The sequence below is a fragment of the Sipha flava genome, unplaced genomic scaffold (genome assembly GCF_003268045.1).
Source record: "Sipha flava isolate LNK unplaced genomic scaffold, YSA_version1 35a_pilon_pilon, whole genome shotgun sequence".
Classification (NCBI taxonomy): Eukaryota; Metazoa; Arthropoda; class Insecta; order Hemiptera; family Aphididae; genus Sipha; species Sipha flava.
In genome coordinates, this window is record NW_020273058.1 from 2,594,671 (window position 1) to 2,622,650 (window position 27,980).

The window sequence follows — 27,980 nt, forward strand, 5'->3', positions numbered from 1 at the left end:
GTTTAAAGATTTTTAAAACAGAAGTCTCTGGTATTCCTTTACCTCCAGTGCCTATAATAACACGTCGGGGAACATGAAAAGAGGTGGAATTTTACTACTCTTATAATTTTACAACTATACATAATTTATTTTTAGAATTAAACTCAGATGACGCAGTTTCAATCGATAAAAGAATTAGCATTATGACTGAACCAAATTTAGGCCCAAACTTAACATTCATTCAGTCCAACTTTAGATTTTTACCAGTCAACATAACTAAATTAGAATCATCTGGATTAATTTTGTTTGAATCAATTAATGTTGTCAATTATACTAGAGAAACTCTCAAAATGGCTAATGAAAAAGTGGGAAAAGAAATTTACGACAAATTTCGAAAATACATTCCAGTGAAGTTGATACTATGGAAGGAATAGAAGAAGATTTAAAGGTTGAGGATCTTTCATTCTTCAAATATGCTTCAATAACATCAATTGATGTAGAACGAAATTTTTCATGCAACAAAAATTTACTTTCCGATAACAGACGCAGTTACAAATTTGAGCAAATTAAAAACATTTTAATTATACATTAATTAGCACAGTGTAACGGTAATAATTAATAAATAATGAATAATACTGTAAATTAATGTAAATAATACGTTATGTAAATTTAAAAAATGTATTTTAAATTGTAGTAAAAAAATTAATATTTAAAAATAACAACTAGGCAATAAAAATATTATATTTTTATTTTATGAATTGTAAAATATTTTTTTGTGTATATTTCGTAATTTTTTAGTGCATAAGTGCATGCATATTACAGTAGTTTTAAGTGCATAAACATCCGAGCCTTAGTTATCACTTTGATTTACAATTATACATTATTTCAGTTTAATACGTTCAATGTGTACATTTAAATTGGTCATTGTCAATTTGGTAGATCAAAATTCGATTAAAATATATGTACATTTCATGAACACTTTTATTTTATACAAAAATTGATAACGTCTACAGTCCACGTATATTATTAATTAATAATAACATATACATCAAATGATTCGCATCGTGTTGGAAAGTTGAGAAAATCACCAACACGAGTTTTAAAACATTTTTTGGATTTCATATTTTATAAAAATTAAATTTACACATTATTATATTGCAAATACTGTTTATGTCAATAAACATAGTTGTTTGTTACGTGTTCTGTGTATAAAAATAATTTTATTTTTCTATTTCGATGTAACTCGTGTAAATTAGATTACGGTTAATGTTATTTTGTACACCATGTTATAATATAAGTGTATTACAAGGTAATTGTTTGTCAGCGTACCAATAGAATGCCATTATTACAAAAAATAACTATATCCAAATGAAACAATTGTTATTCTCCATGTTTATACGGTGGTAGTCTTGTACACTGCATCGCCACCGTATCCGTCATAACTAATATTTCTATATTTACGTTGTACAATTACGTGCTAGTGAAGTCTCGCGTAAATTAAATCTCGCGTTCAATATTCGTATGCGTTTGGTTGAGTGTTACCTGTATACATAATTGTGGTCCTATTTTTTTTATTTTTTATTTTTGGCTTATTCCGGGCTTATTCTTATTGTGGTCTATAGCGGACGTTATTTATTTGCAAGTTGAAAATATCGTTTATTGCGTGTGATCGTATACTATAAAATCACGACGAATGACATAAGATATCACGCAAGCTGGTGACCATGATCCACCTATATATACACATAGAAATATCCTGGGATTATATTAATATTCACACTTGTGGGGGAGCGATGCAATGCAGTCAAATCCTACAGGTCAATATTCCCTGTCACCATCATTGCTATACCGTGTGTGTATATAGAGTTACGTCAATCGATTGTCTATGTATGATATTCCGTGTGCATATGTGTGATGGTTTGTATATGTACGTGTACGATACGCGTTCGTGTTTGCATTTCGTTTGTCATTTGTCGATCCTCTCATGATATTATGTAATTCGACGGTGCGTACGTACCTCTATACGTATAAATAAATTTATATTTATGCACTCAGGTCGGTAGTGTAGTATTTGTATAGAAGTACATTTATAATATAATGTATGTTCGTAGACGCGTCTGCTCGATTTCATTATATTATTATTATCGTACGTCGTTGCGAGATAATAATAATAATAAGTTAGTAGGTATAGTGTAGATTATTATTATTATTGTATTTGACGAGTTGTTGACCGACTCAGCCTTGTATAATAGCGACTGCAGCGATATTTCTGTGATGGTGTAAGTATATATGTATTATAGTATATCGCTACTGTCGGTTTGGTTAAGCCGAAAATTCGAAACGGTCGTGATGTCTTCACTTGTACATTATTACTCGGCTGGATGGTAGAAATCGTATTGCTACCGCTGTCGAGAAAGTCGACAGTTTATTATTGATGTAGTAAAAAAAAGAAAATAATGTTAGGGAAAACTATATTTGCCATCTTTTATAATTGTTTTACATTAGCTTGTATACATGTATAATTATTATTATGTCAGTTTAACAAATTATTGTATACATTGTTTAAGGAGTTATATATTTTGCACTCGGTACGTTAAAAGGTAATCCCGTTGATCTTAGTTGCTCGCTCATTAAATTTTGCATTCGATTGAAAAAAAGGTGTGTTCCTACATTTCTTTATATAGAATAATCGTGGATAGTAGGTATGAATACTTGTTTTGATTTTTAACTAAAATTATATTTTAACATGATTTTTATGTCGTTTATATCACTTTTACTTATTATTCTTTATGTATTAAAAAAACTTTAATTTTTATCTTAATTTTTACTAAGGTTTAGTATGAACGTTGTATGTTGCCATTTAAAAAACGAACGAATTTAATTGGTATTCTATAATTAATTTAACTTTAGACTTAAGGATTAATATTTATACTCCAAAAATATTGACTACATTTTGTATATGGAATTATATTTTAAGATCATATTCACAAATATTTTTCAATTTCTAAACCATAGTATACTATTGTTGTGTGTCATTTATTGTCGACTTAGATTTAGATACATTTAGACAGACACGTTTGATAGTCGAAATTTACTATTTAATAATAATTTATTGATCGAGGTTGCTAGAGAGGTTGCCGACAACAATCCGGCATAAAATCAATTTTCGATTAGAAACGTTATCGGTTATCGTTTATATAGCTGCTATATAAACTACTGCAGTGTGTAGGTCCATTAGTACGATATTGTTCACGGAAACTCGGCGATGAGGTCGTGCGCCTAATGGCAGATGGCGTTGCTTTTTTACAGTAGTCGTGTAGTATCTATCGAATCTCATTATTGCCAAAACGTGGAAGCGCGCGGCTAAAACAAAGTAAAATAATAATAATAATAACAATAAAAAGAGATCGTAGTGAGCCACCTATTAATTTAATAGACTTCGAACGGATGGAATAAAATTTTGCGAGCATGTGTGCAAGTGTTTATAATATACGAATATTCAATAAAAATATTATGTGGCCGAGAAATACGTATTATTGTTGTGTTGTCTCGGGTGTATACTTTCATTTTTTTCACCGCTTTCCACATTAAATCCGTTCATTTCCTTTACGCTACATGCGAATACTTTATATATGTGTGTGTGTATGTATTTTTCCTGTATTTGTGTATCTTATGTATTTATAATATACAACTGCGTACTTGGTACAGTTATAATATTGTCATTGTTTTTATCGTTAAAAATGGATGTACGCGGTACACAACTCGTATGCATGTATTAAGTATATCGGTCGAATGCGGTGAAAGAACGACCGCAACGGCGGCTGTAGTACTGGGCAGAATTCGAAGGTCCTGACGAAGGACGAAGGACCTGCGCGTCACGAATATTGTACTCACACGCACGGACAAGACGGGTGGCTTCGTCGCATTGAGTTTAACTGCTGTCGCGTTTAGACGGGCGTTAAACGTCGCGTGCACCGTAAATAATATTCATGTGCGGCCACGATTCGTCGTCGTGTGCTTGAGGTGGCAGAGATTGTGTGTTGAAATTGATGAACTTTAAATTTTTCCGACCTATAGGATCGTTTTTGCGTTGACCCAAATTTATACCTACGTATTTAATAATATTATGTACACAAACACGCTTTACATGTAGGTATTCGTGTATGAGCTTATCGGTAGTTTATGTATAATCGTTTTGGTGTGTGTGTGTGTTTGTAAACTTGCTACGCACGTGGTGTATGTATTTATATGCACGTATATACATTATTATTTATATGCTAGCCTCTGCACCAGCAGTAGAGCGGGTGTGTGTGTGGGCGCATGCGCGCGTGCGTATGTTCACGTTCGGTTTTCACTGTCGGAGAAAGTGTTTTTTTCTTTTTCTGTTTTTTTTCTTCTGGTGAAACGAGCACGTTTTTATTAAATTATTATTACTACTTTTTTCCTTCTGACCCCGATATTACTCGACTTCTCTCCTCTCCTTTCCCATCCCGTTACCGTCTAACACCCTCGTATATATGTTTGTCGTCAGTGATAGCACATTTACGTGCGTGTAGAACAATATTTTAAAAAATGCGCGTGTCTCAAGACGAGCGAAATCGATCGATTACTCCACGCTGTCGATGTGATCAGCGGCGTGCAGTGAGTGTGTAATCGCCCGGGTCGTGTCTTCGTATACTGTAGTCAGGGGATGGCGCAATATTACACCACGGTGCGCACTGTATCCGACTGTCGCCCCAGGAAAATTTCACTCGTTACAAGCGATTCTCGAATACAACCGCAATCGAAGCTTTTGACCCTGGTCGTGATCTTTGATTTTTTTTTTTATATGTACGAGTGGCTTCCGCGTGTCGTAGGAATAAGAAAAATTAAAAACTATGACTGCGCGGTGTGTATTATTGTGTTGCGTGTGCGGGTGTGTGGAAGATGATGACGGGAGACCCACGCGATCGCCCACTTTGTGTGTGTGTGTGTATATAGATACGCCTCCGAAAACAATAACAATCGGAGCACACAAGTTCAGCGAACCCAAACGACGTATCGTATTAGGGTTCGGCCGTGTGTCGGTTATAATATATATATATATATATGTTTGGTATAATATAATGTGTATATGAATATTAAAATGTGCGTTGTAGTATTTGTTATAAACGCGCGCGTTGCGTTCAAGAGGCGGAAATGCGTTTTCGTTTTGTGCGCTCGACAAAACCACATCGGTGAAGAGACGGATATTGTGAAACATAATGGCGCGATAACATTGTGTATTTAATACGTGTTGGAGTTACGATGACGACGTCCGCGAGACGATTCCGCACCGCAGGACTTTCGAGTCTATCGGCGGATAGGTATATATGTAATAAACTAACCGTAGACGTTGCGCGACGTACTACTGCGCTATGGAAATATTAATTAGTCATGTTGGACATGGTTAGCACAAAGTAGCAGCTATGTATAGGCACTTGGCTTACGTAAGGTGGAGGAGGCCCCCTCTCGACGTTAACGTCGTAATGTACCTAAATTGTACGTACATTTGGACTGAAACCAATGGAGAAACTACCGTAATATGTACGATTGAGAAACTTGTGCTTTTTTTTTTCTAACTTCGTACTTTCGCTCGATGAACTTTTCAAACGCGACTAGCGACTGTCCCAACACGTATACACAAGTGTAGTGGTTATTAATTACGAACGTGATACGCGTAACTACTTGTTAAGAGTTGACTTGAAATGAAGTTCATTTTTGGACCTTGTCTTGGATTAGCTGTAGACAGACATATTTTTTACTGAAATTAATATTCATGGATTTTCTTGTTAGGTATATTCATATTAATACAATAAGGTCCTATTGAGAGAAGACATTCACCGGCATAATGTCTACGATTTTAAGTAATATAAACGTTAGCTGTGGTTTTAAAATGTTGTATACTTTATATTTAAATATATATATAAAATTAAATTAAAGTAGGGAATTGTTATATTATTACTTTTTTTTTATCCTATCAATTTTTATTTGGTATATTTCGATATATTTATGAATTGTGAAATTAATTTAGTGCTATTTTATATTATGTGAGCGTTCATTTTAGTGTTTAAAATTTTCAATTATACTTATATACGTTTTTATTTTATATTTTGGCTAAAAAATGATTAAACTTTTTTTTCACTATAAAGCCTTACATAAAAAGAAAACGATCGTTTTTGAGTGTGGCTGAACGTCAGTTATTATATATTATAATTATTATCAATCATCTAAGAACAATATGAGTAAACGATAATTTCTATTATTCAATAGAGTATTATGTTGATGGATATTTATTGCATTACTTCAATAATTAGTTTCACTACAATCTTATTGAAAGTTATAATCTTAAAATTCTAACCTATGATTTTATTACTTTTATTTATTAAAAAATAAATGTTATCGTGTTAGATTGGATCCTTCACATTTAGAGTTATTTATTGTGTAGTTTTAAAAATGCTATATTTATATAATTTATGATGTATGTTAACATTTTGCAAGATTGTATTTTTATTATGTTAACCTAAACCTTTATTTTTTATCAGTTGTTCTCTTAAATATCAAACGTAAAATGATTGGTTTATTAATTTAAGTTGCATTTTGCTTTAATGATTTAATATTTGTTGACTGTTAAATCATATTAATAGGAATTTACTTACTATAAAAATATTAATTATTGTTTCTTTAAGATTTATTTTTAGGTATATTTATATTTATATTTAATATATTATATATTTTATAATACTGATCGTCATCACAGGTGATTATTATATTGATTGATTACAGCTGTATGTACATGTATTACAATTGAGTTATATTAAGAAAAAAATTGTCTGCTATTATTAATTAATTATCTTGATATAAATTTAACAAATATACTTAAAATTATTAAAAAAAAATATTTCTAGAATTAAAGCTAAATTAACATTTAAAATAATCTAAAGGAACAATAATATAAAAAAATATGTTTCTAGTTATGCTCTGTTTTATTCAAATTGTTTGTGTTGTTTTAAATTTAATGGTAAGCTTATGTGTCTCATAACAGTATATTGTATACACGTATGTTGTTTGTAAAACACAAAATCTAATTTGATACGGATATTAAATCGTTCATTTGATAAATGTGAATGAAATCGTGACAGTTGAAGCCATCTAAATATTTTTTTCAATGGAAAATATTATTTTGGTGTTTTACGAAACCTATAATGTGGACTTGCGGTCAAGTTTAGACTATCGACATCTGTCGATATTCATATGCACCTAGAGTAGACACCTATAGTATTACACTGTGTTGAAATTACACTTCGTGAACATCCGGGTTAATAGTACCATTGTTCCATTGAAAAATCTCTTACAATTATAATAATTGTTTCCAATTACTGTCTAAAATCTGTATGTTCAACAAGAGCAATTATCGACGCGAGTATAAAATCACATATATTCATGCAGCTGCAGAGGTTATGGTGTGCGTCTTTCATAAATTAATAATCCATCTATAATTCGGTTCGCATTATCGTATCGGTCACAAGAAGCACGAGGGTGCATTGTTTTTCTGGTGGATCTTCCAATTTTATACGCTGATTGTGTTGACATTGTTGAAACAAAAATAAATTTTCTTGTTTTGATGCTCGTGGATGATAGCGATATCTATATATATATATAATGTTTATACTAAACAAAATTAAATGTAGAGCAAACTCCTATAATGGTTCAGTTTGACTTTCTCATTATAATTCGCCTACTTTCACTCACTTCTTCGTTTCGATTTGACAATAGCTGGAAATGTCTCATTTTACCAACAGATCCCGAATTAACAGCAGTGACATTTATAATACCCATTATAAACACATCATACTAGTTGTGTATGAAGACGTGATTCACATTCATTTTCACGTTTAATGTTGTCAATAAAATTTCTTTTATTTGTCGTGAGCAAGTATTGGAAATAAAGCGAACTAGAGGTTGAAATTGATTGACAATGTTTTTAAACAAAACTAATCTACGAAAGAAAATAAATTAATATAAATTATTATGTTTTACAATGATGCAACAATAATTGTTATCGTGCTAGATTTAATTAAAAATAACAACCGTTAGAGTTCTTTATTTTAGTAAAATTTCTACTATTATAGTAATCGATGATCATATTATTTTCACACTATCAATCATTTAAGTCAGTCCAAAGAAAAGTGTACATATTAGCAATTATTTCAAATTTCTATACGGTGTGTTTTTTTTAGAGGGCCAGAGGATATTTTGATTGACCAATTTCTTGGGAGGACAAAATTATAATTTAATTCGCCTCACTTTCTATAATAATAAGTGGACCAATTTCTCATAACCCACGCATATATTTTATATACATACTCGTTTATCTTCTTAATATTTTACTCTCTATTTCTTGATTTATCATAATTTACCTTGTTATTGTATTACGTTAAACATTGCTAAGGTTGTATTAAAATAATAGAGTTGATTAGAACACGATTGTACGTGCTATTGTATTCAGAGGTGTTTATACGATTTATAGATGTATTTATTAATTGGTTTTATTTAACAGATTTATACCTTGTGTACTTCTTACTTTAATTTCGTTACAAGTCTGTTTCAAATCGTTAAATGGTCATAACGGAATCGATGATACTTGATTATAATTTCATTTATAATTATTACCGTTCTCTGTTGAAAAAAAACTAAACATAAATTATTTGCGTTTTAAAATTAACGGTACAGCATATTCTATTATAGCTCCTGCCAAATATATACAACCGAACCTATACCAACACATTTGAAGTTTTCGTTGTATGGGTTATTTTATAAGTATAATTTCCATATTTTTACGAGGTAATGATGTTTAAAAACTATATCACGCCTACTTAATTTAATGGCTGTTTTGGGTGCACAGGTTTTGACACACACATACACATGCTGTATGCCGCGCAAAATCAAGTATGTATATTTTGTTCCGTTATAGATCGTAAGAATTTCAGTATACATATTTATACCTTTGCCAATGTTCAAGGTTTCACGAATAAAATATTAAATTTATTATTTCTAATGTCTTATATTTTTAAACTGTTGGTATGTGTAGGTATGGTATATTTATAAACGACTTTTGAGATTTGACAGCGATGCGATGTTTAATAATATAACCTTATATATATAATATATAAATATATACCATGAATAATCCGGAACAGAATAGATTATATAAAACATTTTCCTATAGATATCAAATGATGTAATATTACATGTATGTAATTTTGACATTAATTTTGCTGCAAGTTATAAAACTTTATTATCTTTTAACGTAGCAACAAAGTATGTGTACACACATGTTCAAACTTAGAATTATTAAAGATTTGTTTGATTAAATGTTGGTCAAATCGTGATGAATAACAGAAACAGTACTAACAGCATAAAGTGTTTATATAAAAATAAATAATTTAATCATCAACTTGGATAAGTATCAGATCGTTGACGGTTATCGTTATTTGTATAGTACTATTTGCATAGTTTATGCATTGCGGCTACCACGTTTTACTACCACATTTTATTAAGAAATATTTACTGTACGTAATAGAATGTACAATGAGTTTAAAAATGTATTTATACTAGACATGACAACGTAATAGTGATCCTACTTCAAGAATGAGATGGTTAGAGCTTTTGAATTAGTTAATAATTTTTTTTTTTTTTTATTAGTTGTCAATTAGAAACTTTGGCTATTTTTTGAGAATTTTTTGAGAGAGTAATGAATGAGAGTTTGAGTATGAGTGGGCTTATGCAATTATCGGTGTTCTGTGACATGTTTTATACAAGGCTAGGGTAGTTATTGGTGTTTGTAGATCGTGATGTAACATATGGTTACTTACATACCATATAGTACTAGAGATGAGACTAAAATTTATGAACTGAAGACTTTTATGATAAATTTGGCTAATCCTCATAAAATGATTGTCATAAATCATTACATGGAAAATTAGTTGTTTGTATAAAATAATTTTAGTGTTAAAAGATAAATATTAGGATTTTAAAAATTGGCTGGTCCAATTAAATTTTTTCTTAATGAATACTTTATTATCTGGTGAAATTGTCATGAAGGATTATGTTATTATGATTTATATTGAAAGAATGATACCAGACGAGACGTAGAGTATGGATTTATTTATGTTAATTTGTATCCTCTATAGTTCAAACTCATATAAATTGTACAAATGATTATTTGAAGCGACAACGCCTGTATCGCCTGTAAAAGTGGTTAGGATAGTATCGGTTAGAAGTAAAAATGTGGTAAAATGTAGAAACTATGATACTAATTAGGGGGATAATAATAATAATAATAATAATAATAACAATCTTCTTACAAGTCGTTGTTATTATTGTCGTCATTGATTACTCGGAGAAGCCTATGTAAATAGGTATAGAAGATATGAGGTGTGTGACCGCGTTAGGAGTCGTGTCCGTTACGCAAAAAACACAAACAGTTTGATTGACGTGAAATAAAATTGCCAATGTTGTATATAAAGAGATTAAAAATATTAAAATTAAAAATGGGTTTATTGGTCATTGAGTTCAACAACTCTTCATACAAGGCCCCTTGGCTTTGGTCTGCGTAAAAAAGCGCATGAAATTCAGCACAGATCGTCGTGTCGTGATGGTCAATATTACGATGATGTCCCCTTTGCCGTCCCGCTGGGTGTGTTGAAAAACGATTATTCGCGCGACTCATCATCGGATTAAAAACGCGTAACGGATTGCAACGATACATTAACTATGTGTAGGTACTCATGATATGGTCTTTATCGCGCGGACACCTGACGGCAGAACAATATAATAATAATAATAAAAAACAAACAATAAAGATGAATGTAAGAATAATAATAATATTAAAAATAATATACATTATATGTGCGGTTTTTAAAGACTAGTAGCCGACAATGTATATGTGTACAAACTTAAATATAACGGCGCGCGCGCGCGCACACACATACATTCGCGTTATTGTTTTTTCGCGTCACGTCTCTCTGTCACTGTCTGTGCGTCCATACATGTCGAAATCGGGCGCGCACGAAGGACGACTGGCGGGACTCAAGAAGGACCGCCTTCGACCACGTGTCAGCACGTACTTACGTGGTAAACGCTTTTATATTCATACCACTGCTACAAGTATGCATTATATATCATTTGTAAAGGGTGATATTTTTATCGTTACCGCCGTCGTCGATCGCAGAAAATTTCTTCAGAATAACTATAATCATTTTTCTATTTATCGTGACGTCCTGATTTTCCCGTGATTATCAAATACTTTTATCGTTCTCCTTCGTTTTGTATCTTATGTTTAAACAGCAACCAATTGTAGTGTACAAAATGAACAATGTTCATGTGTTTATATATATATTGTTTAAAGAAATATTTCTCTGACACCCCCCCCCCCCTTTTGAATATTGAAACGAAACTTAGAGCATCATTTTTTGTGCATCATTTGTGTTGATTTTTCCTGAAATTCTCGACATTTGTGCTTTTGAACTTTCTGAAATACAAACGTTTTTCTAAGGGAGTAGGTACTGGGAAAATGGTTGCATTTCACTTTCATATTTAATAATTTTAATGATGCCAATGATTTTATGCCTCGTTTGTGTTGAAAATTGCGGCATTTGTGCTTTTGAACTTTCCGAGAGACAAAAGTTGTTATTAAGTGGTGCTGGAGAAGTGATTATATGAACTTTCGAAATTTATAATGATCAACAAGCTGTATTTTCAGTTGAAATAATTTATATTTATAATCATTATCGTTCACTCAATTTTTAGATTTAAATTTTTACTTTTCATTCTCTTCTAAGTTTAATATGAAGGAACTCTGCATAGATATTCTAAAATTCATGATACGGAACGATTTTAATCATATCTATCTAAAAAGTTGTTGTTATAGGATAAAAGAATTGTATATGAGAACTATGGGTTTGTTTGTAATAAGTACATCGATTGAAAATAAAGAATATATTTTCAAATTCATTTTTACAGTCGCTCTGAATGAAATTGATGGAATAATTATTAATCAAGCACCAAAGTACCAATTGAATGTAAAAATGCTAAAAATTATCTTTAATGAAAAATAGCAACTCATAGAATACAGATTAAGATAGTGGATGAACGAGTTGAGCACAAATCAGCATAATGATACAAAAAAAAACCAGCTCTTGGTTTCGTTTCAAAATTCAAAAAATGGGGGTGCCAAGGAAATTTTTCTGTTATTTAAATTCAAAAAGAAATTATTTTTCTGAAAATGTAAAGTATTTAAATACGTTTTAATTTTTAATTTAAATTGATAGTAATAATCATAAGTATTTAAAGTTTGAACTGAATATGCGGAAAAGAGTTTGAAAATAAAATTATTAGCGAATGTTTTAAGAAGATATTTTCCTCAGACCAATAGTTGACACTATTTATCTATAACAAGAGTGGACGGTAAACATATTTAAGAAAATAATTAGGTAGTGTAAAATTTCGTGTACACTTAATAAATTCTTTTTGTTTATATTTTACGATGTATTGCAGTGATCGTGTACGATTAAAATGCACCCTGTATACACTGTAGTACACACATACGTGTGGGTATTTATATATTTTTACGCGGTATAATACAATATACAGGGGCACATTTATGTTTACCTATTATATAGTTACATCTACATACGTACGAATATTTATGGGTGATTGTTTAATTTTGAATTTTTATTCCGCAATAGCATATACTGTATGTGGCAGCGGCGTAAAATAGACCGGGCACACGTGCGCTTGTTTATAACGAGTTAAAACAATAATTATTTATTAGTGCGAACAATAATAATTGTTCACGAAAGTCGGCGTTTTTTCACATCGAAATCGAAACTTACCGATGTACACCGTATACGTGTGAATATTATGTATCCCGACTGATTATTTAGCCCGACGACACCGCATCAATTATGTACACCGTACAGATTACAATACAATATAATATTTATGTTTATTTAATATAACTTTTTTCGTATTGTACGCGAAGACGTTTCTCGAAGACTTGCGTATTCATTGTTTTCGCTTCGTAGTCGGCCTCGGCTGTGTTTACGAAATATTACAAATTATACGTATGTTGTGTACATAGTTATAGAACGGACATTAGTTAGCAAACAACCGCAAGTTAGATTTTCGTCTGTTTGTATGTATATATATGTATATTCGAATGCATAGTTTCTATATGTTACGTACGTAGTACTCCGCTCGGTAGATCGTAATCTGTTGAAAGAATACCGCCGCGGTGTCGATGATGAAGTCTCTTGTGAGAATATTAATTTATTGGCAGGTCGATGACGCGGTTATCCTACGGTCAAAAGTAACGAGATTTTGCATGTTCAGCAAACGTATAATATTGTTATATTATACGTAAAATAATGCCCAACCAACACATACTATTATTAAATATTGACCGATGTCTTTAATTCATAATTCGTCGGCGATAAAATTTCGTACTGTATATATTTTGTGCATAACAGATATGGCGAAATAGATTCAATCCAAAAATTAATATATAATTACTCGTATATTCAACACTAACCGTACGGATGTAAATTATAACCTTTATGATACTGTTGAATGACGATTTAGCAGTGTGTGAATAGAATTAGGTTCGATTTCTAATAAGGTATATTATTTATAGAACATTTTTTTACGATTTGATTCTTCATCCTTATTGGCGATGATAGATATTGCCACAAGATTGTCGTTGCAGAGGGCACCTTTGTTGTGAATAAATCCTTTGATACGATTTACTATCGAATGAAAAATAAATAATATCTTTTAAATATAGTTGTTTGTTCAATATATGTATATAATATATACACATTTGATATGTGTGATAGTGGTTAAAACGCGCAATGATATTTATTGAGAAATGTATATTAATTTTATAATTATTTTATTTTTTGCAGTGAGAGTACCCGTGCCTCCGGGAAGACCGTGGATACCTCTATCTAGACCAAACAAGAATATACCTTCTTGTAAGTCGCCGCCGTAAATAATTATAATTTTTATTTTTTTTTTTTTTTTATTACTACTTGTTTTAAACACACTGTTATACTCAATGATTTGATGAATATAATTTATAGGTCCTGTAACGGTGATGTGTTATAACGTTTTATGCGAAAAATATGCTACCACTCAAATGTACGGATATTGCCCATCTTGGGCTCTTTCGTGGGACTACCGTAAAAAAGTTATTTTAGGCGAAATTCGTCATTACACTGCAGACATTATTACTTTACAGGTATGTTTCATTTCGTAGCATGTGGTCAGATACATATAGGTTTGGGTGTTTGTTTATTTTTCCTCTGAATCTGGGTCATTTTTTCTAGGGAGATAAATTCTCCCATACCATTTTATATATATATATGTATACATACATACATACATACATACATACATACATACATACCTACAATATATATACATAATTTCAATTGAACGACACAAGATTTTTTTGCTCTTACTATAAAATATATAATCATTATTTTTGGTTAGGTAAGGTCAATAAAAATAGGATTTAATTTTTATTGTTAAAATCTTTTTTTTTATAAAACAAATTAATTACTAGAGTAATGGAATGATTCACGTTAAATATTTTATAGATAAACATCTTAGAAACGCATTGGTTTGTTGTCGAATTTTAGTCTCAAAAATAGTAGAAAAATGTATATTTAAAATAAAAATATTTTAAATGCGGTTGAATTATTATATGCAAGATATTTGTTGAAATATAAAGGTTTTAATATTTCTCGTTATAAAAACTACAGTTAAACGAGTACGCATATCACGCACTCATCTATAATTTTATGCATGTATACTGTGAATACGTTTATTATAATTATTATTTTATAACCATTGGTTTTATGTCTCAAGTATGTAGAATTTACGTAAGTAGGTATATTAATTAAAAGAAGATAGATTGTATTCTATACCCGCTAAATCAATATTGTATGTAAAATGCATTTTATTTACCAATAATTACGGTAACTGTATTAATATTTTTTAAAATTATGGACACGTAGCCTATACTATTTGTTTATAAGAAATTAAATTAGAATTTTTTTGAATTTTTAGGAAGTTGAAACGGATCAATTTTATAATTTCTTTTTACCGGAACTTAAAAAGGATGGATACGATGGTGTATTCTCCCCCAAGTCGAGAGCCAAGACTATGTCCGAAAACGACCGTAAACGAGTTGATGGATGTGCAATATTCTACCGAGCGATCAAGTTAGTAATTTAATTATTATTCACAGTTGTGTATGTACAATATATAAATATATTTTATGTTTTGATTGTGGTCATGACTTGTGTTAAGGCCTTGGGATACAAAACAAAATTTATAATTATAAGCAGTTTTTGACACACATGTTATCTGGTTTGATGACTTACTAATTGTATACGTATTCACTGCATAACCCCTTCGGATTTCCAACATTGGAAATAAATACGAGCTTACTTCTGATAGATATATACTAATAAAAATAATTGTTTATATTTTTTATGAATAGTATACTTTGGTAATTGGTAATATTGTAACAAAAAAATGTGCTTTCTCTGTGATTATTGCTATGTAATTAAATATTATGTTATTATTATTTTTACATTTTGTTTGTACAAAAACTGGAATTCATCGAATATCTTAAATAAGTTATTATTATACATTATACTAGTATTATTATTTGGAAGGTGGGATTCTTTGTATTTGTGTGTTTTGTTCGTAAAATATTTCGGTCGTTTAAACTTTAAGGACACGTGGTTTTACAGGATTTAAAAAAATCACCTTGTTCTTCTACTGGCAGTGACGTACTTACAATTTTAGGGGCATTGTTATATCTACAGCCGTATGGAGACGAGTTTTAATTGTTCAGTTTGCTGCCAACGTGTATCAGTAATGTAATGCTTCTGCAGTTGACTACTAAAGGTTGGCGTAGAAATAGTTGAACTGATCGCAGTATATAAATATATGTTCCTAATTTAGACATATTTAGGTTTAGTTATTATTAAACAAACTAATATAATATACTAATATATTATATGTAATTTTTTAACCTATGTAATTACAAAAAAAAAACAAAATTCAACCGGTTTCAAACATAATATTTTGATTGTATTATAATGGGCAATTGTTAATCGTTCATGTTATTAATATTAACAATAATTTTATTTAATTAAAATCAAATTTTAAAAGTTGGATTCTAATAGTAAACACTAAGCAGTGGTTAGGCCAAAATATGTTATTGTATAATGAAAGTTCTATTATGTATGCAAAAAAGTTGGTAAATATTTAATAGTATATATACAATTTTATTTACGGAATAGTCTGGAGCGGATGCAATTCGTTTTCTGTACAGATACTCTTTTGATTACATTAAGTCTATTTCCAAAGTGTAATGATAAAATGTTTTTTTTTAGATTTACATTAATCAAAGAACATTTGATAGAATTCAATCAACTAGCTATGGCCAATTCGTGTGGTTCGGACGACATGCTTAACAGAGTGATGCCCAGGGACAATATTGGTCTAGCTGCCTTACTGAAAACTAACGAAACTGCATGGGAAAACTGTAAGTCATGTAATGTAATGTTTACCGGGGGTGGGGAAAGACAGATCTCGTATTTTTATCCCACGCAATAGTAGGTAGCTTAACACATCTACATAGATTGAAACACACACACACACACATATACATATATGTATAATAAAAAAATTGAAAAAATACAAAATATATATTTGTACAATTGTGCGTGTGTATACGAGGAACTGCAATAATAAGTTAAATATATATTAATGAACAATATTTAACAGATTAATAACAGAATATTCATTCATTCCATATTTGTTTGCGCATAATGAAGACCAATGAAATATAGGCCCCATAATAAACGTTTATCATTGCGTTTCGATTTAACCGACTATAATGTTTACTCGTATACATTATTGTTTACGTATATGTTTCAAGGATAAGTAGTAGATTTTGCGGTATGATAAACCGATAACACCTATTATATACGTGTTATTGCAAATATAGGTATATATTTAATAAATATACCTCATAAAGTATTAACATAAAACATATACTTACTTACAGTTTGTAGCTATAATACAGACCGTTAAATTTTATATATATGTATGAACGTTTGACTTTGAACTATCGGATAATGCGTGAGATGAAGATTAATAAAATCATTCACTTGTATAAACCTTTAATAATAATGTAAACGGCGTGGAGACGACTGTTATTTATCATAGTGAAAGTTAGTAAGGCTGCTCTGGGGTTGTCATAAGCAAATGGATAATTCAATTTCTTTTAGTTAGACACTATTGACAGGCGTATATTTTGACGTTGTTTCGAAGATAAAGAATACATTATGATTTCGGTTTCGATTACACTTGTTAAATTACTAATTGATAGGATGAAACGTATATCAACGCAAATTGATTTTAAACATAAATTATGCAACGCGCGTATTAAATAACTACATTCGTTGTGCACAGTAGTGTAACAACAATTGGAGTTTTCTCTTGTCATAGTATACGTACTACATTATGATGATGACTCCTCCTTTACTATATCAAAGATGGATTTACGTGATGGCTGCCCTTAGGACATTTTTCCACCCTATAGATATTTTTATGAACCGTTGGAGTAATAAGAAAATTAACACGTTTGTATACAATTAAAATTTTCTTAAATTTAATTATGAATTATAACTGGATTTTCATAATACTATGTTTCAACAAATGAAATTGTGTTGTGTATGAAAAAATAATAAATACGAAATGCGTAAAAATGTTATTACTCGAGTAGTGATCGAGTGCATAATAATAATTTAATTCAAATAAAAATGGTTTTTGCTCTAGTTTTCTATTTTAACTGTCATTAGATCAATTGTTACTGATTGAAACTATCGTGTTCTAAGATTTTTTTTTTTGATTGTAGACCAGTGCTTCTCACCTTTTTTCAAACTGCCGCCCCTAAGAAGCAAAATGTTTTTTAACGCCCTCTCCCTTCACTTCATTAAAATAAAAATAAAAATAGTATATATGAAATGTTTATAATTGAATAATAAATAATATAGATATAAATGTAAATGTAATAAAAATAAAATGTAAAATTTATGTTTAAATATAATTTAAAAGGATAATTTAAATGTTTTGAAATGTATTGATCGATGAAATGCTTGGTGATTCAAAGCCAATTTTTTTACGTTTGGTTCAAAATTTGTGAGATGAAGCCGTAAGTCTCCTTTTTTGACGATGTCTAGTTGATTTCTTTTTTTCGTTATTAGATAATAACGCACTGCCTCTGATAATTTAGTTTATATTTCATAATCACAAATTTATTTTAGAAATCGATAAACGGAAAACAATTACAGATAAATCTTGGTACGTTGCTTTGAACGGAAAAAAAGTTCACCGCCCCTCGGTACTTCTTCACCGCCCACCGGGAGGCGATATCGCTCCCGTTGAGAAACACTGGTGTAGACAAACTTATTATCACGTGCGCCCACGTGTATGTAGCTTAGTATTGTAGCTCTATTATAAACACTATTTGATGAGTAAATATCTCATTTTTAAAAAAATTGCTATTTCTCTTTTGATTTTGCCATTAGTTATTAATTTCTGCAGGAAATAGATCAAAATTATTACAATATTATTCATACGTTTATTGAGATTGACTGAAATGCTGAATATTTTTTTTAATGAGTATTGTCAATTCATTATAATTGTCATGTATTTTGCGAAATTGATGTCAAGAGAATATAAGTTATATCATATATTATGTTTACATTATATAATTTTACCTGAAGCCGTCGTCATTTGTTTAAATTTAAATTATAAAATCCAGAAAATAATGATTTAATTAGATGTTTTTCTCACTAAGTATAATATACATGTACACATCTCGGTAACAATAACGACAATGACGATGGCAACGTCGATGATGTGAGATGTGTACGCGAACGCGCTTATGGTTTGGTTACTTGTACGTACGTAATACTAAATATTATGTATTACAACGCGATTGTCACAATACTATTTTGTTTGTTTTTTATAGCATGTCATTGCATCCGTACAGTTATCGCACGTGTACACAAAAATTATGTAAATAATTACGAACCGCGTGTTGTTCATAATTTGTAAATACGAGTATATACCATTAACTCTTAAGTTTGTTAAAATTACAAGAAATCCTCCTTGAAGGATAAAGAAAAACTAACTGATGTCGAGATTTAAAATAATTACAATATAAAAAAATAAAAATAAAAATAATTATAAATTCTTAAATCAACTGTTCGTATCAATTTGAAGTATATTATTATCACTTATGGTTGTATTGGTAAATTACAATTAACTGATTGTATATATATAAGCTGACCCCTGCTCACTTTACTGGGCGTTAAACATTTTTGTGATGAAATGTTTATGATTTTTACTTAGTACAGAGTGTTAAGGATTTATTTTATTTCATTTATATTACATCACTGATCCGGCAAAGCTTTGCTATTGTTATATTTTTCATAGGTATATTTGACCCGATGACCTTTGTATCACCTAAAATTTATCCTTCTTTTATATATAGTGCACATCGTTGCGCGTTAAAATCGTCGTACGGGTTGGATTGTTCTGTTTTAATTATTTTTTTTTAATAACATAGTAATCTCATTAGTTAATAATAACCTACTTTGCGTGTCATTAGTGCATGTAATACGATCTTTTTTAAAATATTTACTTAAATAAAATAAAATACCCTTTAAATGTATTTATTTAATAAATTTAATTAAATATTTAAGAGTAAATAACATTTTTTTTCTTAAACAATCTGGTACTATAATAAACTGATTTTCTAGTTTACCTATTCTTGATAATCCAACATATTAAAATGTTTGGCTTTGAGCCTCATTAATTATAATAGCAAACGAAACTAATAGGAAATTGAAGTTTCTTAAACTGTAAATGTAAATCAATAGGATTCATAGGTATTCAGAGTATTAAGGTAATTTATCCCGCTGTACATTACACCGTCATCGTAATGTGTTCGACGACGACGCGACGAAAATACACATTATGTTTTATTTTTATTTTCGGATATCCAATCAATTTTTCCAAGTCGTATTATACATTAAAACCTTCACCGAGACGCGACCAATTATATAATTAATAAATAAAAAGAAGACAAAAAAAAATGTAAAAAAAGTGCATTAAGTTGAAAAGACCACCGAGTTCGTGGTTCAAACTCGAAACACTGGGGATCTATAATCATATTTATCAATTATTATAGTAGGGATTTCTAATTATTTTAGTAATAAATATAGCCTATGTTACTCAAGGATAATGTAGCATTATAATGGTGAAAGAATTTTTTAAGCGGTCCAGTAGTTTTGGAGATTTACGCGAACAAATAAATGTTGTCTCTTCATATAATAGTAAGAAAGATTAATTAATATTATATACATATATAATAATATACATATAGTTGTGTTTTACGACTTTCTGAAGCAGTCAAGTTTTGGTTTATACCACAATTTTTGCTTTATCGTAAATTTTCCCTTATATTATTTACGTATATTGCTGTATACATGCGTATATATTTTTTCGTGTGTAGTATCGAATTGACGCATTATTTCGTCGTTTTCGAACTGTCAATTGTCCTAATAGTCGTGCATGGGTGCTTTATGTTTTTGTTAACAAATTTTACCCATGCAATTCTCGCCAAAACAGTAATTTAGTTAGGCAGGGGTACTTAAAGTTTCACCGCGCACCGGCCAACGCCACTGCCCATCGCCTCTCTTCGTGTTTTATTATTATTCAAACGTGTTTTCATCGCACCACGACTATCTCGTGCTGTGCATTATTATAATTATTATTAAATATAAACCTACATTTAATGTCAACACTTACCTCTCTGAACACGCAATGAATTATATTATTATTTTTCGTGTGCTGCTGTAGAATGTATTCATATATAATTTATAATTATTGTCGTCGCACGTAGTCGTACACGTATCGGTCGGGATGGATTACGCATACACATATGAATGGGATTGTTATATTCCACGATTACATGTGTCTAGGGAAAGAAGAAAAATCAAACTGTATTTAAACATAAAAACTATGCGAAATATATAATTTATCAAAATATATTAGTAAATTTTCTATACAACTAACCGGAAACGAGTTTCTACATTTTATAATAATTATTAAAAACAGTAGCGCGCAACTACGGGGGTGCTGGAATGCTTAATTTAAAGCACCTCATGTTGCATGTCGTTGTAAATTAAAAATATCTATAGTTTATGACATTATTTCAGATGAAATATTGAACACATTTTCTAATATCGATAGGAGATTATGTTTGATACTTGAAATTATTTCGTTATAGTGGTATTGTGAATATAATAATAGTATAATATAAACATTAGTTGTATGTAATGTTGGTCGTATGATTACAAAATGTAGCATCCCAAAATTTGAATTTATTTGCACCCTTGATAACAAACTCATAAAAAAAAAAATCTACAAAAAATAAAGCAATCGAATAATTCGACATGGATTCGTTTTCGTATAATTATATTTGTGTTTTATGCCGATTTTGGTTTGTCGCGGTTGTTTTTTATTTAATCTGGTATAGGTCGATCGATTAAAAAAATTACGTCCGTCTCGTATATCTTTTTACGCTAGACCATTGCTGACGCAGCCGTTAAACCGTTATTATCGTGATCACGCGATTATTACTGAAAACCGGAAATTCGCTTCTCAATACTTTGCGCTAATTCCAATGCGAGTTTTATAATATTCCAATTGACGATGGAACAAACAGGTTATCAGTATGCGTGCGTTGCATTTGTTTACGAAACACGACTGAAAATACTGCCTTCACACAGTTATTGTTGTGCCAAAATTGTTATACTTTTTTTTTCGTTATACTTCTTCGCTTTATGTGGCATCACTGTTTGTTATCGTCAGATACGCGAATGTTATCACTAAAGTTGTGTTTGGTTCGTCGTGTGTTAACACTTATCGGATTCGTCTATTATGTCATGTCACAAATTATTGTTCCCAAATTTTTCTAATTTTTTGCCGTCGCATACGGTTCTCACCTCGCGTGCGACTTATCATCACCAAACACCATGAATTCAAACCAATACTACCCGGAGAATACGTATTTCGTGTCTGATGACAACCTCAACTTTCATCCTGGATCGTACTCCAACTACGACCAGACAACTAATCTACAAAACTACTCTTTTGACAATTATTCGCAACCGTCTCAATTGAATCAACCCGGAGCTGGTCAATGGCAAAACAACTCGTCCACGAACTTCACGGGCGAAGAAGACGAACCACCTCTGCTTGAAGAGCTTGGTATCGATGTCAACAAAATCATCACTCGTCTGTTACATTCACTCGATCCGACGGGAAAATGTGGTGTTGTTTTGGGCGATTACGATGTAATTGGCCCTATTGCGTTGTATCTGACTTACACGTCACTACTCTTGTTGGCAGGTGGCAAACTGATGTTTAGTTACATTTATGGTTTGGCCGTATTAACATCAGTGTGCATGTATGGCTTACTTTGGGCAATGACAGATTCTCCTGAAGTTACATTAACATCGACATTTTCTGTACTTGGTTATTCATTTACGCCCGTCGTACTAGTTTCATTGCTTGCCGTATTCGTTAATCTGAAGAACATATTTGGTGGAATAATTGTATTGGCTGCTGTAATTTGGAGTAGTTCAAATGCTGCCAGGGTATTTGTTGCTATGTTTGGGAACTCTGATCAGAAATATCTTATGGCTTATCCCTGTGCAATAATCTGTGGTTTATATACACTGTTTATATTGTATTAACATATTTATATTCATGTAATCTTATTTGTATTTATTATACATTTTGTTTTTTAATATATTTATATGCATACTAAATTGTGTTGTTTTTTATTTTTACACTTTGATCCTAGTTTATTTGTGTACTTTTATAAATTAGTTAAATTAAGCAAAAAGAAAAAAAGTAAATAAATAGAAAAACCTTAAATACAACAGTTATAATTTTTACTGAGCAATACATTTTTGTGTAAGAAAAATAAAATATTTACATTTAAGATTAAAAGTTTCAATATATTGTTTATAAATTATATGTATACGTGGTCCATGAATATTATTTCTGAAGTGTTAGCTATGAATCAAATATTTGTTAATGTTTTATATAAGATCAATTAAATACTAATTATTGGAATGGATATATGGAATTAACTGAAATTTCATTGATAGGATTGTAACTTAAATTTTCTATTTTTTACAGTCAGAACTTGAAATATATTCAAAAATAAATAAATTTTAAGAATATCAACATAACAATGAAATAATATTGAATATAATTTATTGTATTGTTAACATTTATGTATTTTTCAGAAATAATATATAAAAAAAATGTTTTCAACTATAATTTTTAACAAATGTTAGTAAAATATTTTGAAAAATGTTAAAAATGAATTATTATATAATGTGTACACAAGTATTGGTTTTACTATTAGAAATTTGGAAATCATGAATTTCTCGTAATAAATTCTTAATAAACTTATGAATTGTTATTATTATTACGAGTATAATTTATTGTTGAATAATTTTCTAATTAATTTAATTTTTTTTATTTAGCTCTACCATCAGAAGTCCAACAGCCTATACTCGTTTGTACTGCTCACATCCATTGGGATCCAGAATTCTGTGATGTCAAACTTATTCAAATTATGATGTTAGCTAATGAATTAAACACTATTTTGGAAGACGCTAATCGAAATTATCGTTCTGTGAATCACCATCAGCCACCAATACAATTATTATTGTGTGGTGATTTCAATTCTTTGCCAGATTCTGGTAAACTTTATTTGTTTGATGTGATTATAATATAGTAAAATCTATCTTAGGCAGAATTTTGATAGTATAAAATGAGAGAATATCAAAGATAATTTTAAAGATTAATTTAATATTTAAATAATTCAAATATAACTAACAACAATTTCAAAAGAGCTCATAAAGAGCTTATAATTAAATATATTTTTGATCTTGTGCACTTCTATCTTTGATAGTTATTACTGTTATTATTTTCTCATGGGAATTTAATCATATATTTTGTTAAAATTTTCTTTTAGGGGTGATAGAATTTTTATCTGCTGGAAAGGTATCGTCAGACCATCAAGATTTTAAAGATCTGCAGTATAAGACTCTTTTACAAAAGATTTCTACTTGTGATAGACCAAATGAGTTTATGCATTCATTCAAGTTATCCTCTGCTTATGAAAACATTATGCCTTTTACAAATTATACGTATGTAAACTCAAGTTAATATTTTTTAAACTTTTCTTTTATTTTTAATTCAATTTATACTTTAGATTCAATTTCAAAGGAATCATTGATTATATATTCTACACTAGGCAGACAATGACTCCACTTGGTTTGCTTGGTCCATTGGCTCCTGAATGGTTTAAGGACAATAAAGTTCTTGGTTGTCCACACCCTCATATACCATCTGGTAAAATATTTATTTAGAATTTTGTTTTATAGAATGTATTATATTATTATTATTATTGTCAATAACTGTTAATTATATATTTTGTGTTTTCAGATCATTTTCCATTATTAGTAGAATTTGAATTGTCACCAAACGCACACCAAAACAATTCTAACGGGTTGATTGGTCGTAGATAGCAAGGTGAAAGATTGAGAATTATGAAAAAACATTAACCACCAATAATCAATGTACGTACGTGTTACAAATCCTTGACACAATGTACTATCAGTTAATCATTTTAGTTACTGTATCTTTCCTTTGTGTCTTTCTATCATATCTCATTGGCTTCATATGCAGATAATCTGTTTCTAAAAGAATCCCATGACTACTTTAAGCTTTTCTCATTATTTTTTTTTTCATGAACAAATATATAAAACTTAAGAAAAAATAATAATAAGAAAAGAAATTAGAAAAATATTTTTGTGAATTTTTATTTTATTTGCTATTTTTTATTTTACTTTATTTTATGTATATAAGGTACATTTTCTCACCCTAATTTATTTAAAAAAATGTATGTAAAACATAAAAATAAGAAAAATTCTTACAAAAATGTTTATTGGACATTTTCTATTTACTTATTATTTTTTTTTAATGTTTTTTTTTTTTTTTTGAAACAGAATCTTTCAATATTGAGTTGCTTATTTTTTATTTAAACTATGAAATTGGCATTTATTTTAATGAATATGGATATAAATGTTAATTCAACAATTGTTCTCCAAATTATTTATTTATTTTTTAAAATTTTTATTGTATTTGATTTGTTCCCATGTAATTGAATTTTTCTTATTCATGCTTACCACTATATACTAATTTTTATTGTTTTAATTCAATTTTTGTTCAATGATATTATACCATTAATTAAATATACTAATTAAGCTCCCTATAAACTGTATAATTGTAAAATTATGTTTAGTATTAATTTTTTTAATAGTTTTATTATTAATATAAGAAAATTGAGCCTTACAAAATTAAAATGTAGTAATTGATTTAAGAAGTACTTTTAATTGTCGACAAGAGAGGCATAGTACAAAAATATATCATTGTTTTTATTAATTTTTATTTATACTCTCTTTGTCAGTATTCAAAAATTATGATTTGTGTCCATAGATTTAAATTTAATATTTTTAATGTACAATTATTACTTGTGTTTCAATGAATGTAGTGATATTGAATAATATTGCTGCTAATAGTTTTTCAATAGTTTATGTAAAAAACCAAAAATAAAAAATTTTGACATTATTATAATATATTATAAATTATTATCATTTTGATTAGTAATAATTTGCGTACGTACATATTTATTGTTTTTTTTTTTATGTATAATTATAATATTTCCAACCTTTTGTTTACTATCCATTCATGCCTGTTCAATTTGTTATATGTACACATGTTCACATGTAATTTATGTACACATGTACATAAATAATTGTTGGTGTTCTCCTTGTATGAAAAATGTACAGTTTTGACTCAAATATTTGTCATTGGTAAGATTTTTACATTAGTCAAATTATATTGACTGCTTCTCTAAAATAGAATTTGCTAGGGCAAACTTGATATAGCTGTGAAGTAGCCAAATGGTCCAACGTGTCCAGCGATATATATGGTCTCGATATTCTTAAATATTGTGTTTGATTGATTCACTTCCCCTAAACGTTCATGGCTAAAACAGTAATTACTAAACGTTAAAACGCTAAACGGCACACAACTCTAGACTTGTGCACCGGTCTGATAGTATCATTTCGTTGGCTACGTCCTTTTGTTTTTACATCCAGCATTATACTACATACGATTCCTGTTCAGTCAGAAGGAGTTAGTCTAAAGTATTTCGATTATTGGACCCAAGTGCTTGGATAGAGACGATCGAAGGATTCGTAGAAACCAAACAGTTCTATTAGATCTGATATTGTGTTTGTTATCGCTACTCTATATAGGCACGATGCAATATAGTTTCTTGTAATCTGCTGGCCGATCCTTTAAGTTATACAACTCTGTCGAAAATTGTTCAAAAACTTTTCTTATTACAAGGATTTTACCCCATACACTTTCGACCCATGGCACCTTGGGTTATTGGTAGATTTATGGCTTAGGGTATATTTTAGCATGTATTGAAACTCATGGTTTGTTCATGGGGAGTGTTATTCATGATAAATTCAAATTTTTTCATAATCCAGGGCCGTATTTAAGAATATTACACCCAAGGGCAATAATAATAAAAAAAAAAAAACATCCATTATAACATGTATAATTTATTAATGTAGCATGTACTAAATAAAGAATTAAACTTAACATATACACATTTAAATTATGTCAAAAAAAAATGTTTATATAAATATATAAACTTAATAATTAGAATAGTATTTATTTATATATTCTTCTGGTCTTGTAACTAGAAATTCTTTAATCACATTATCATAGTTAATTTTTGTTGTTATATTACTTTCAATATTTAATATAGCTGATCTATTTAAATTATCATTATTCATTACGAATCTAATATATGTTTTGATTCTTCTCAGTGTTTTAATCGAACATTCTGAAGTACAATATGTTGCTGACGTGCATAAAAAAATTCAAAGTGCAATATCAACATAAGAATATACGGATTGCAAATATTTTGACCGTATTATATTTTAAATTGTTTAATGTGGCTAAATCATCTTTATAATCTTTACATAGCTGTTCAGCACACATAAAATCTTCGAACTCAGACATAGGTATCTGTTAAAAAAAAAAATGAATATTTTTTAATAAGTTTAACATATGCTTCTTTTCGTTTGCATATCTTAGAGCATATACTATCCACGATTACATAATAAGTGTTATTAAAAAATGTTGTCTTCCTCAAAAATGTAATTCATTAATTTGATCATGCGTATAGGCACCTCGTGTAATGTAAATGACGACATCGATATAATTTAATATTGATGTAATATACAGCGAGAATGAATAAATAAATATAATTGTAAATAACTAAACCGGCATTTTCGTGTATTCTGACGGAACACTCCGAAATTTCTACTCAATCAAGTAAAACCCTGGACAGACCATTGATGTCTACGGTAAAATCCTTCGTATAAAAAACCTCTAGCTCCCCAGACGTCGATCTCTTTTTCTCTTTGTCGTTTCTGCGGTAGTAAGATTCACCCGGCAAATTTGCGTCATAAACTGCTTCGATCTGATATCGTAAGGCTATCTAGCAAGTTTTCAATCCAACCAAATTGGAGTAAATTTTAATAACACTTAAAAATATTAAAGACATTTATATGTAAGCTACATAAAACTAGTATTGAATTGTGTTTATGCCACATGGCCCACAACGAAAGGTGACGAAGAAAAACTAAGATTTG

General features: G+C 29.7%; 2 protein-coding genes across 2 annotated transcripts in view; both read left to right on the top strand.

Moving 5' to 3' along the window:
- Positions 1 to 25,015, top strand: part of LOC112687761 (CCR4-NOT transcription complex subunit 6-like) — a 48,457-nt gene extending 23,442 nt beyond the window's left edge. The window contains exons 6-13 of the mRNA XM_025560684.1: positions 13,965 to 14,033; positions 14,142 to 14,299; positions 15,133 to 15,287; positions 16,473 to 16,624; positions 23,721 to 23,939; positions 24,215 to 24,389; positions 24,455 to 24,594; positions 24,688 to 25,015. Coding sequence (XP_025416469.1) covers positions 13,965 to 14,033; positions 14,142 to 14,299; positions 15,133 to 15,287; positions 16,473 to 16,624; positions 23,721 to 23,939; positions 24,215 to 24,389; positions 24,455 to 24,594; positions 24,688 to 24,770 — 1,151 coding nt within the window. The 3' untranslated portion in view covers positions 24,771 to 25,015. The remainder of the gene's footprint in view (positions 1 to 13,964; positions 14,034 to 14,141; positions 14,300 to 15,132; positions 15,288 to 16,472; positions 16,625 to 23,720; positions 23,940 to 24,214; positions 24,390 to 24,454; positions 24,595 to 24,687) is intronic.
- On the top strand, positions 22,052 to 22,947 carry LOC112687762 (protein YIPF5). Its single transcript, XM_025560686.1, has one exon. It carries the CDS (start codon positions 22,194 to 22,196, stop codon positions 22,914 to 22,916), a length of 723 nt encoding a protein of 240 aa, XP_025416471.1. The 5' UTR covers positions 22,052 to 22,193; the 3' UTR covers positions 22,917 to 22,947.
- Positions 25,016 to 27,980: the final 2,965 nt, after the last annotated feature.

What these genes read in the sequence shown, in the direction of transcription:
- LOC112687762 (XM_025560686.1), top strand. Translation starts at nt 22,194, where the DNA reads ATGAATTCAAACCAATACTACCCGGAGAATACGTATTTCGTGTCTGAT.